Source organism: Stylophora pistillata, chromosome 14 (genome assembly GCF_964205215.1).
Source record: "Stylophora pistillata chromosome 14, jaStyPist1.2, whole genome shotgun sequence".
Lineage (NCBI taxonomy): Eukaryota > Metazoa > Cnidaria > Anthozoa > Scleractinia > Pocilloporidae > Stylophora > Stylophora pistillata.
The window spans coordinates 10933374-10945619 of record NC_142532.1 but is presented as its reverse complement, the minus strand read 5'-3'; the positions used below and the strand labels follow the sequence as shown (position 1 = coordinate 10945619).

At 41.0% G+C, this 12246-nt stretch overlaps 1 protein-coding gene across 1 annotated transcript in view; it reads right to left on the bottom strand.

Annotated features, from left to right (window-relative positions):
- The window catches only part of LOC111332559 (alsin), a 32613-nt gene that overhangs the window by 3886 nt on the left and 16481 nt on the right, over window positions 1-12246 (bottom strand). The window contains exons 18-28 of the mRNA XM_022937916.2: window positions 6677-6742; window positions 5812-5913; window positions 4673-4837; window positions 4050-4161; window positions 3847-3924; window positions 3157-3284; window positions 2076-2355; window positions 1357-1514; window positions 987-1247; window positions 644-692; window positions 250-314 (exon numbers count right to left, since the gene is read on the bottom strand). Of these exons, the coding sequence (XP_022793651.2) occupies window positions 250-314; window positions 644-692; window positions 987-1247; window positions 1357-1514; window positions 2076-2355; window positions 3157-3284; window positions 3847-3924; window positions 4050-4161; window positions 4673-4837; window positions 5812-5913; window positions 6677-6742 (1464 nt within the window). The remainder of the gene's footprint in view (window positions 1-249; window positions 315-643; window positions 693-986; window positions 1248-1356; window positions 1515-2075; window positions 2356-3156; window positions 3285-3846; window positions 3925-4049; window positions 4162-4672; window positions 4838-5811; window positions 5914-6676; window positions 6743-12246) is intronic.

Genomic DNA, 12246 nt, shown 5'->3' with positions numbered 1-12246 from the left:
ACTCACTTTAAGTCGTTTAGGAAAAGTAAGATCAGATGACAAAGAGAAAATCCATTAGTTTGTCTAAAACTTATTTAAAGCGTACTTTTAGCTTTGTATCAAAGAAAACTTAATAATAGAGATAACTAGAGTGTATGTTTCATGTCGCCCAAACAGAAAGCGGTCGGGCTTAGTTGAGCAGACAGGTCTTCTCATTGTACAATTACATTAAACAAAGAGTATTTCTAACCAAAAAAAAATGGTAAGTACCTAATTTGCCGAAGGGATTCTACAGCACTGACATAATGCTCCGCTTCTCTCCGCTCCAGTTTAACCTAAAATTGTGACAAATCGGTAAGGGTAAATGAAATTCTTCTACGTAAAGATGAACGTAACAACCATGTCTTTATTATGATTCTGACTATACAGTATCCTTGTGGCTCTTAAACAGCCAAAAGAACAGGGAATATCTTGATCAACGAGCAAAAAATTATGGCAAAAAACTAAAGCAAGGGAATAGGAAACCGCAGAGTTAACGTTTTGGCCCTCAAAGATACTTAATTTGAAGTGTTCAAGGAGTTTCCCAGAACGAGCTTTCAATTATGTCAGCATTGTTTTTATAATTGGACCAAAGCAAAGTGTGTCCATGGAAAATCTCTTTTACCTCGTCTGAACGACTTCCCATATCTTGTTCTTTAGTGAGCCAAAACTGCCTGAAGAATGGAACAATATTGATTAAGATCACGGCTGCATCACTGAAGTGCTACTCAAAAGACCTGCTCAAAGCTACACAAAGGAACAGCTATTAGCTTCAATCACATTTTCGCATGACGGAACCATTTGTTTTCGACGTTTGATTGTAAGATAAATAAGAGGTAACAAAACATATCCACAAACAGAATCATCCATTTTATAAAATCGGTCCTACCAAACAATCAATAAAGTAACTAGTCTTAAACAGCTAATGGTTTATTTAACTGGGTTATCATGTTTGTAGAGATTCTGACCTTTTCATGCCTACATAAGTCATAAGTGCCCAGTCTGAGCGTTTGTTTAGCTGCTGGATTCGTTCCCAGTATGCACTATCTGCTCGTTCATTATCTAAGGCATACAAGGTGAACAGTGGGGGATAGAGCCTGGGGAAGAGCAGGGGGTGTAGCAGAACGCTGCTTGTAGCAGCCTCTTCTGTACCATGACTTGATACACCCGACAGCGTGGTAGTATCTAAATGAACATACTCTTCGTTGGGAAGTTCAGGAAATAGGAGACTGAAAAAAAGAAAATAAAGAAAAATATAGATAAAATTAAGAAAAATACATTTTATGTCATGTAATGTGAGGGCGGCGGTAAAATTCTCTCACTCATCAGTCATCTTACCGTATAATGTTGTATACCCTGATGACAAAAGATTTCACTTCAGCCACAGCATGAGGTAACAGTCTCCTATGAGTGCCCATGCCAATGTAGCTTGCTCGAAATACATCAATTAGTCCATTTACAAGTTGTCCTACTGGATGCTGCTTAGTGCTCATCGCCTGCAAAAACACAATGTACTCTGAGCCGTCTGAACCTGTCCGATTGATGCTAACATGGCATTGTAACTAACATTTTTTTCTTCTTCTAATTATTGATGGAGAGAACCAGTTATAAGAGTTTGTGTTCCTTATTTCATCTCTGAAAGTGCAGCGATCGTCACAGGAGTCACTAATAAAAACTGACAAATTCGATTACAAGAACGATAAATTGATGGTATGTTAAGAGTGTTTTACCTAAAGTGATCTACTTTTACAATAAACCCTGTACCCAGTCATACTCATAAAGGGGACACAAGTTCATCAATACACTTACACCTGTTATCATTTCATTATCATCACCATTACCATCAATGTTATCTTTACTATTGCTATTATTAAATGATTCTTATTCATCTCTTAATTTCATTTATTTGATCATTTGAAGAATTGAGGGAGAAGGTAAGGAATGGCATTTTATGGATTGGCAATGACGCGATGAACTTTTGTTAAGGTTCCTAATGAGTTGAAGACTCATTACTCGTGCGTGTACATGGAGCTAATCATGAAAACAAGAGATGTTACCTTTGATAGATACGGGTGTAGCTTTTCCAAATCTCCTGTGACTCTAGCAGTTTGTTCCATTTCACTGTTGCTTTCCAATAGCTCCAGAATGATGTCTTTCTCACTCTGCATCAGCTTTGAGTCCCACTTACTTCTCAGTGTAACTGATATGGACTTCCATACGACCGACAGCTCAGCATCTTGATCACCATTACATCCTAGGGCTTTACGGCACTGACAAAATAACGACATCCATTTCTTCTGAGGTGGAATCAGGGATTGGTTGTATGTAACTGAACGTCTGTGGATGTAAAAAAAGATAAGCCCTTGAAATTTTATTTGAATAGAACGATTTGCCTTCTAGACATCAAAGAAACCAAGAATTTGTCCTTCCTTAAAAACATAATATCTTCCCCGTGCGCAGTAAAGATACTAAGATCAATTCACACAAAAGGATAACGATGTCTCTATAGTAACTGTTACATCAACAAGGCGCTTCCTTTAAAAAGAAGGGCTGTCTTACCTCACAAAAATTACTTCACTTGAATTCAACTACTTTGCACTAAAGGAAATATTCTTGTAAAAAGAACTTGCTACAGGACTGGTCGTCATAGCTGAGATATATGAGCGTAAGGTCATCCCCTTAAATAGTTTCGTTTTCCATCACTTCCTTAAAGTCAAAGTAGATTGGTCAGGCGAGAAAAAAAGGGAACAGAAAAGAAAAGAGAGTTCGAGAGAGCATGAGTTCACGGAAAGCCTGGATGTGCACGTTCCCGTGCCAGTTGTCTTCTTCACTCAAACGCTTCCGATTTAATATACTCTTAACTTTCAGTAAGCACCTCTGCTTTTTCAGTTAGCTAATGAAAATTCGAAGCAGAGGAAACTGCAGGTGTATATCAACTGTAAGATCTTGCTCAGCCTCAATCGATGAAGATGACCTTGCACCCTGAGGCCCAATCTTAAGATTGAGGGCAAACTAATACTGGGATTAAAGCCTACGGTAGCAGTATCCCACTGCTAGAATTTCAACGACAATGATTTTAATTTTAATGATACTACTTTAAAATATTAATTTTAGAAAATAGTTGTTCTCTGAAGAGACCTTGCTGGCTTGTTTGCTGATCCTCCTGCTTCCAGTTTGTGAAATGCGCCATTTATTCGTATTCCATTTCCCCACTGGCCAGTAAATATACCCTCAATGTAATCTCCATTTGGCATTGTAAGCACTCCCTAGAGAGGAAACAATACCACTCATTGAAAATGATCTACTTTGGAACAACAAATGATGATTTGGAAAAGTAAGAGACGACTATCATTCATTGTTTCAATAACCATTTCTTTTTTTTGGCTTATCGTGTTCTGACCAGGCATTAAAAGATCATCTTTGAATATTGCAAGATAATTTCAAGCAGCAAGTACGTTCTGTAATTGCTTCTGCTAGATTCAAACTCAAAATGTTGTGAATGAATCTTTTTATGGCCAGTTCTCCTATAAACAATGGAAATGTGGTTTTTCGTGGGTCCTGACAAAACTAAAATTAAAAAAAAAAAACAAGATCAGGCCAATATCCCACCATTTTGGCTGAACAAGTTTGATATTATTTCAATTAAATAAAGTAAAACGTTTATAATAAACAAAATCTAGAAATTCAAGAGTGACTAGCCCATTCAAACAAGAATCTCACCTCCAAGTAAGAGTGTGTTGCAATTCTACAAACATGTACAACCACATCGTTTCATCTCAATTTGCAGACAATCTACAACCCAGTTTACTTCAGGTCATCCGATCTTACCTTTCCAGACAACAAACAATCACCAATGAATTCTCCCTCAAATTTTGTGTCATCGTCACACAGTAGAAGACCATTACCCTAAATTAAGAAACATATTCACAATACTTTTGAAGTTTTTTCAATATCACAGTAGAGTACAGAATCACAAAAGAAAATAAATAACACAAAATTTACATAACAATCAGCTAACTTGAAGTACATACACTGAGTTTGTTCTGTGAAAAGTTTCCTTGGTTGTAGATGCCATCAAGTGTTACAAGCACTCCAGGGCCTGTACGATAGTCTGCTTCCCACATGCCAAGGTACTTCTCTCCTCTACAAAATGAATACAAAGTACATAATTATCATAATAGATAAAATAAGTTGAAAACAAATCTAAGAAAATGAATGTGATTTCTCACTGAAACACTTGACTGGACTTCACTGTAAGCCTCACGCAGAAAAGTTGATAAATTTTGCAGCACGTTTCTTGGGTACCATTCCATGACAAATGACAGGAAAATTCTCAGAGGCAAAGCTCTTTTTTTGAAGAAATTAATTCACTGGGCAGATTGAGGCATGAAAAATTATGATGCCTTTGTTCTTTGCAGGGAAGACAACAATGCATGCTTTAATTTGATCTTATGGAAAATTTTTTCTCTAGGATAAAGCTTTGCCCCCATATTACTTATTGGTCAGGTAGTTTGTGACATTAAGCCATATATTGGCTGTGGCCCTCTATGCACCAGCTGTTGTTCCACACAAAACATTTTAACTATTCCATTTACATGTAGGTAGTTAACTGTTTCTTTTCTAGTTATTTGAGAGTAGTCTTTAGAAACCTTACTTTAAGATATCATCCAAAACTCCATAACCAGATCGTTTGTCATGAAGCCATTCTCCAATGTAAAGTGTTGTCCCTGCTGAAGACAAAGTGCCAGACTTCATGCTTCCATGGCCAGAACGCTGGTTGTCACTCAAGTCACCAACATATACATTGCCATTAGAATAGCTGCAACACCAAGGTGCAAAAGTAAAATTTTGGCAATCAGAAAGGTGTACTTGTGCACAGGCTTCTGTGGTAACCCTTAAGTCATTTAATATGGCTCTATTCCTTCAATTTCAACGAACTGAATGGTAATGGTTTCATGATCTGTACCCTGTTGTTGGTGTGTGAATAATCCAAGTGTTTCAATAAACATCAAACTTGCAAAAACAAAAGAAACAATCAAAACAAAATTCTGAGTCCTCAAAAGACAACTGAGCATAAATGTTGTTGTTATGTTTACATTCTCAAACACTATTATAGCTTCAAAAAAATTCAACCAACTATGGGGCCAGTCAGCCTCAGTGTGCAAAATTTAATTATCATGTTGATGGATAAGGAAAAAGTCACAGCCAATGGCTTTAAAAAGTCACAGCAACAGGAGTCTGTAAGAGTCCTCATAAACAAACTTTAATTCTTTAAGTACAATTTTGTACCAGTCTCTCACTGGTTTGATAAGGTGCTTGTTTACTTTGCTTGTCTCATAATGTTGAGTTCTCATAAATTCTTTTTTTTTTAATTTTTGTTTCAATACAAGGCTTTCTCAATATGTCTAGTACTGAAATTATATACAAGTTACAAGGTATGTCGCCACTCTAGTTAAGTAACTAAGCAAGTGTGCTCTTTTGGAGAAATGTCTCATTGCACAAGTGTTTTTTCACACACATGTCATAGTATGCCAGGCAAGCCTTTTGGCACACAAAAGTTATCACATAATTCTGTGATTTTCTCATTAGGTATGCACATATTTGAAAATTTAACTTCCCCCTTAAGCATGCCATGTCAGACAAGACCAGACAAGTATGCCATTGCCAACACATGCCTTCCTGTAAAGGGTCACAAAAAGATAAAAAACAATAGTTGTGACATACTTTGGTTGATTATACAAAGGTACAAATAATTGATACATGATTAACTATAAGTAAAATCAAAAGTATTACCTCACTTTACCATAACCAGCCATCTTTCCATTTTCCCACTGACCCTCATACTTTTCTTTAGAGTAATCAGCCACATTGGGTGGGAAGATCATGACCCCTTCTCTGTGACAATTTAAAAAAACAATTTCCAGTTATATGATAACAGTCATTACAAAGACAATCTTCACAAAACAATACCAAGTCCCACTACAATGTGAGTAGTCTGAGTAGTATTCATGGTATAATTGTTGGCTCATCATGTTTACCAGCTAATAAACAAATCTAGTGCACACTAATGTAGAAAAATGAGTACTGGGACAGAGCTCAAAAATGTATGCAGATGCACTAAGTTCTGCAGCAGAAAACAGATTTGGAGTCATTTGCATGGTTGAATTCCTACTCTATTGCTTCAAGGCATCGTTTTCCTTGCCGCTTTTCTTTTACAGAACAACCTCCAAAAACTTTGTAAACCCCCTAAAAATTTTCTAAAATTAATTTTCTCCTTAAAAACTCTTGAAATAGGAAAGTGCCTCTGATGACAACAAAATGTCTCAGTTTTAAATGTCAGCCCTTATTATTTTCTGCTATTTTCACTAAATTTTAGACCTTGCATGCTTGAGCCCGTGTTTTTGACGGCATACCCTCAACATAGAGCATTTCATTATTTAGCACTACTACTGGAGCATTCTTTTGACATGGATTAAAAGGCGGGTGGTAGACAATTACCCATGTGAAATCATGCTAAGCATGGATGCAAAATATCAGACAAACAATGATCTTCATTTTCAATGTCTTTATTTAGACGTCAGGAAACAGGTGGAAAACATTGTTAATGGTGATGACAATGATGATTATAGTCTGCAGAAACACTCTACATTTCACTTACCCATGCTGCAGGCCAAGTTTAAATTCTCCATTGTATTGCCGGCCATCAGGCCAGTGCATTTCACCACTGAAATAAAAACGGTTTATCATAAATCAAATTACTTAATAAAGTAGATTACACTCTTCTTATTGTGTTAATACCAGAATAAGTCATCCCTAAATTATTTCCAAATCCCTCACATAAAGGCAATAGGTGACTGTAGGATCGGACTTTCCCATTTGACCTGCCTGGATGAGGGAAGCTTGTAGCTGGTCAGGCAAGTCTAATTGCTTTGCTCAACAGCCAATGAAAATCCAGCAGAAAGCCATTTTCTAACCAATCAGATTTCACAACCAGTCAATGCTAATCAGTCAAAATAATGAATTATCTCTGGTTAACAGTTTCTTCAGCTTGGGTTTGAAAAAACAAAATGAATGAAATTAACTGGCCAAACAGCTATGGTTTCCAAGGCTATTCTGGACCAAAAATGAATTAAAAATTGATTCACAAAATGAAAAAGTCAAAACAATGGCACAAATGACACCACACCAAAACAAATCTAGCTCAAAGCAGATGACATAATTTTGTGATGCAATCAAGTTTAAATGGATTATACCCCATCACACCTTCAATTAATATATGGACAGGAGTATTTTACTGGGAACTAAAACACTTGTGGCATGAATAATCTCTCTCTTGTTTGTTGCCCTCAAACATGTGATATTGTTCTTGTCACTCAAATATAAAACTCAAATCTTCTTGCCATCATGTAATATCCTTTATGTACATTCATTGCATTGTTTTCAGCTACCTATCTTTAGTAAATATCACATCTACAGTCAAATATATTGCTCTACAATCAGCATAAAAATTAGTTGACAAATCATGTTTGAAGAGTCCTATTTAGTTGTAGGCATCTGTTTATCCTGTCAGATAATGGAAGCACCATGGTATTGGTCATTAGTCTTCCTTGGAGCATCATCTAGTATGGCTGACAAATCCAATTCTCAAGTGGCAGTCTCTGTCACAGGTGGTGCAGCAGAAGGCCGAGGGCTGACTGGAGTCTAAGGACTCTTGACACTGCTTCCTGCATTGTCTCTTGCCCTCCAGCAGCTCGTTTCACTTGTCCTCACCAGCCCTCACCCCTTCTCGTACAGCACTCTGCCAGACACTGCGGTTGTCTGCTACCTGTTCCCACGTAACTGGGTCAATATCTGCTGATCACACTTGTAGACATCCATGAAGTACAGCACCAGGTGGCCTGTGGGGCGGTGTCCTGTTGCCAGATCCCCGTACAACACATCTTTTGGGATGTAGCTGTCATCATTACAATGTACATGGCCCAGCCATTGGAGCCTGCACTGGCACAGGAGGAAGTGCATGCTGAGGGAGCCAGCACGCTCCAGTACAGCAGTGTTGGTGACCTTGTCCTGCCCCATGATGTCCAGGATGCGACGCAAGCAGCTGAGGTGGAGGCTCTCCAAGCGGTTTTCTTGTCTTGCATAGGTTGTTCAAGATTCACTGCCATACAGGAGCGTGCTGAGAATGCACACCTGGTACACCCGAGTTTGGTGTTTGATGTCAGCTGATTGTTGGACCACACCCTTTTTCTCAGTCTTGCCATCACACTTGCAGCTTTCACGATGCACTTGTCTATTTCACTGTGAAGCGACAGGTTGCTGGAGATGGTCGAGCCAAGGTAGGTGAAGTGGTCAGCAACCTGAAGCACTATGTTGATTATGGTGATGGAAGGGGACGATGGGACCTCCTGACCCATGACTTCCATCTTCCTGATGCTGATGGTTAGGCCAAACCCCTTATAGGCATGGGAGAACAGGCTGATAGGCTGGTGGAGCTCCTCCTCTTTGTGTGTGGTCAAAGAGGCATCATCAGTGAAGAGCAGCTCCCTGATGAGGACTGTCTGGACTTTGGTCTTGGCCCTCAGCTGTGCCAGGTTGAACAGCATGCCATCACTTCTTGTGTGTAGGAAAACACCTTTAGTGGAGTTCTTGAAAAGTGTAGTTCAACAGGAGCGAGAAGAAAATGCTGAAGAGTGTTGGTGTGAGGGCACATCCTTGTTTGACACCACTCTGTATGGTGAAGGGCTTGGAGGTTCCCTCATTGAAGCTGACAACATCCTGCATGACCTCATGAAAGGAAATGATGATGCTGTGTAACTGAGGGGAACAGCTGATCTTCTTTAGCAGCTGGAACAGACCCTTCCTGCTCACAAGGTCAAATGCCTTGATGAGATCAATGAAGGCGATATAGAGAGGCATCTGTTGCTCACGACACTTCTCCTGAAGCCGACAAATGGAGAAGATCATGTCCACTGTAGACCTTGCACTCCTGAAGCCACATTGGGATTCCGGGTAGACGCGCTTGGTGAGGACCTGGAATCTGGCTAGGACCACTCAGGCAAACACCTTGCCAACGATGCTGAGCAGAGAGATGCCCTGGTAGTTATCACAGTCACTGCGATCACCCTTGTTTTTGTACAGGGTGATGATTGTGGTGTTGCGCATGTCCTGGAGCACCTTGCCTTCTCTCCAACACCGGCACAGGAGTTAATGGAGTGGCTCCAGTAGTTTTTTGCAACATTTAATTACTTCTGCAGGGATGCCATCCTCACCAGGGGCTTTTCCACTCACCAGAGTATCAATGACCTTGCTGAGCTCCTCCAGTGTGGGCTTGGAGTCCAGCTCTTCAAGAACAGGCAGGTCCTCAGTGTTGTCAAGCAGCTCTTGGGTGATGGTATTTTCCCTGGAGTAGATGTTGAGGTAGTGCTCAACCCATCAACCCATCCGTTTGTCCTTGTCTTTGATGACTTCTCCAGTTTTGGACTTAAGCAGTACTGACTTCTTTGTTAACGTGCCCTTTGCCTGTTTGATGCCCTCGTACATGCCCTCGATGTTACCGGACTGGGAGGCCACCTGGATGCTGCCTGACAGCTGGAGCCAGTAGTCATTAGTCCAGCAGCGTACAGTTTGTTGAGCCAGGCTGTGGGTGGCTTTCAGAGCTTGGTGGTTCTGCTGGCTGGGGTCACTCTTGTATTTGACCAACATGTTGTGTCAGTGACCAGCTCCAGGGTGGGGACACTTGCCTCAAACCAGTCTGTTCTCTTGCTCTCCTTCTCGCTGTACATAGAGACTACAGTGTTGTAGATTGTGGTCTGCATGGAGTTCCATCAGTCAACTGTGCTCTGTGCTGGGTCACTGGTCAGGGTCTCCTTGAGGCACTGGATGAACTGGGCATGCTTCTTGGAGTCCAAGGTCCAGCTGGTATTTATCCTTGGCTGGCATTTCATCTTGGAGTGGTGGAGCCTCTTTGGATTGACCTTCACCCTTGAAGCAATAAGTGAGTGGTCAGTGTCACAATTGGCACCATGGTAGGCTCTGGTGTTGCAGACGTTGTTGATGGAGGTTGCTCTGGTAACAACCAGGTCCAGCTGGTGCCAGTGGTTAGATATTGGATGTCTCTATGATGCTTTGTGGTGAGCTTTGTTCTGGAAGTAGGTGTTGGTCACACACAGGTTGCGGAAGCAGCAGAGCTCAAGGAGTCTCTGTCCATTCTCGTTCAGTTTCGCGATGCTGTAGTGGCCCGATACTCTTGGCCAGGACTCCCTGTCAGCACCCACCCAAGTGTTGAAGTCTCTGAAAAGGTAGACATGCTCCGATGTTGGAATCCTGCTGACAGTGGCATCAAGCTGATCGTAAAACTGGTCCTTGACTTTGGGTGTAGCAAGCAGGGCTGGTGCGAAGATGCACATGAGATTGGCAAAGGCTGCAGACGTGGAGAGGTGCAGGGTGAGGATTCTCCTCGTGTCGTCAGTTGAGGGCTCAACAATAGGGAGCAGAGTGCTCCTAATGACAAAGCCGATGCCATGTTCCCTGGTTTCCTCTACTCCTTTCCCCTGCCAGAAGGTGTAGTGTTCCTCCTTCAGGGACCCACTGTCTGGAAGCCGCACTTCCTACAGGGCCTCAATGTCAATGCCAAGCCGGTGTAGCTCTCGATCGATCACCGCTGTCTTGTGAACATGGTCTATCTCCTGGAGGTTGTCAAACAGTCCTGTCTGCATTGTGCAAACATTCCAGCTTGCAATACGAAGAGCTGGAGACTTCGATTTCTTCTTCTTGGATTTGGTTTTGCTTGGTGCATGGTTTAACGATCTGCCTGTCAAGTATGGCACTCTAAGCTCCAGGCACCCACTGAAGCAAACAGATTGTGGTGGGTCAACACCTTATTGGCCAGGGGCTGCCCGGCTTGAGGCAGGCGACAGTTGACCAGTGGGATACGAGGGTCCCTCCCACTGACAAAGACAACCCATAGCATCCGATCTCTACACCAATTGAGCAGGGACTTATAACTCATGAATGAATGAAAGCCTTTATTTAAAGAGGGTAGCACTTAATAGCCAGAGGCTAATAAACTTGTGGCCCTCACAATTGCTGTCTTGCATGTTGTGCTCTCACCAGTCAGGGTGAGACTGGAGTGACCTCTCCAGGGCGCTAGCCTGGGTGAGGATTATCGACGTCATGCACTACCCAGACAACACAGGCCTCCCCCCTCCCCCCCTCGGCCACTCTGATCAGGTCCAAGGAAATGCAGGGCATTACATCTGGGAACAGCTTGGCTGCAGGAGTTGCTGGAAGGAAGCCACCACTGACATCCAGCCGCCTGAGGGACTCCTCTCTTGATTTTTGCTCTGGAGTTACTTCCATTAAGCCTTTTCCATGAGTGAAAATAGCCGCAAGGCAGCGGAGGTTTGGAGTCAGGCTTTTCCTTTCCTTAGCCTTTGACTTTCCCAAGATACCCACAAGACAGTGGGAATGAGACAGGTGGTACAGAATTACAGTTTTACCAGTACCAGATTTAGAATCTGACCTGACTGAAGAGTCCTATTTATGTGTAGAATAACACTCCCGTTTCTATCACACTCTAAATCATTGACAAGACCCCCCACATGCCCCATCCAATGTTGCCTGACGTGTGTATGTAACTTAAAGTTCAAGGAATCATAGTACAGCATTGTTTCTTTTTTTTGGCACGGGGGTGCGTCGGGGGTGTGGCACTAATAGAATAACTTAACAAGGGTGGAAGGGATAAAATTGAAGTAGTGGGGAATTGAAAAGGTCATTGTGTCAACAATTTTGTTGTCAGTTGTTGAAAAAGGTAACATACAGTGTAGAACATGATCTCAAAGCCGCTGAGTGATTTAAATACATGTAGTTAAGTGCACACGTAATTTAAGTTTGGGTGGAAACAACACTGAACCATAGTCCATGATTGAAAATATACATCATGAGTATTCAGACCAAATTTTGAAAGCATTAAAGGTGTCAGTGCATAGACAAATTATTATGGTTGAAACTGAGATAGATGATCACAAATTTTACCTTGAGGTAACAAATTTCAGGTTAAATTTAAATCTTAAGTTCTCTTCAGTTAGGCTTTCTGAATCAATACAGAATTTGATAGCCATTCTGAAAATAAAAGACTAAAAAAGAATATTCACTCTCAAGGAAATTGAAAAAATTATATTGTAAATGATTTCTAAGTGATAAACAATTAAACTAATAAATTTCAGTAAT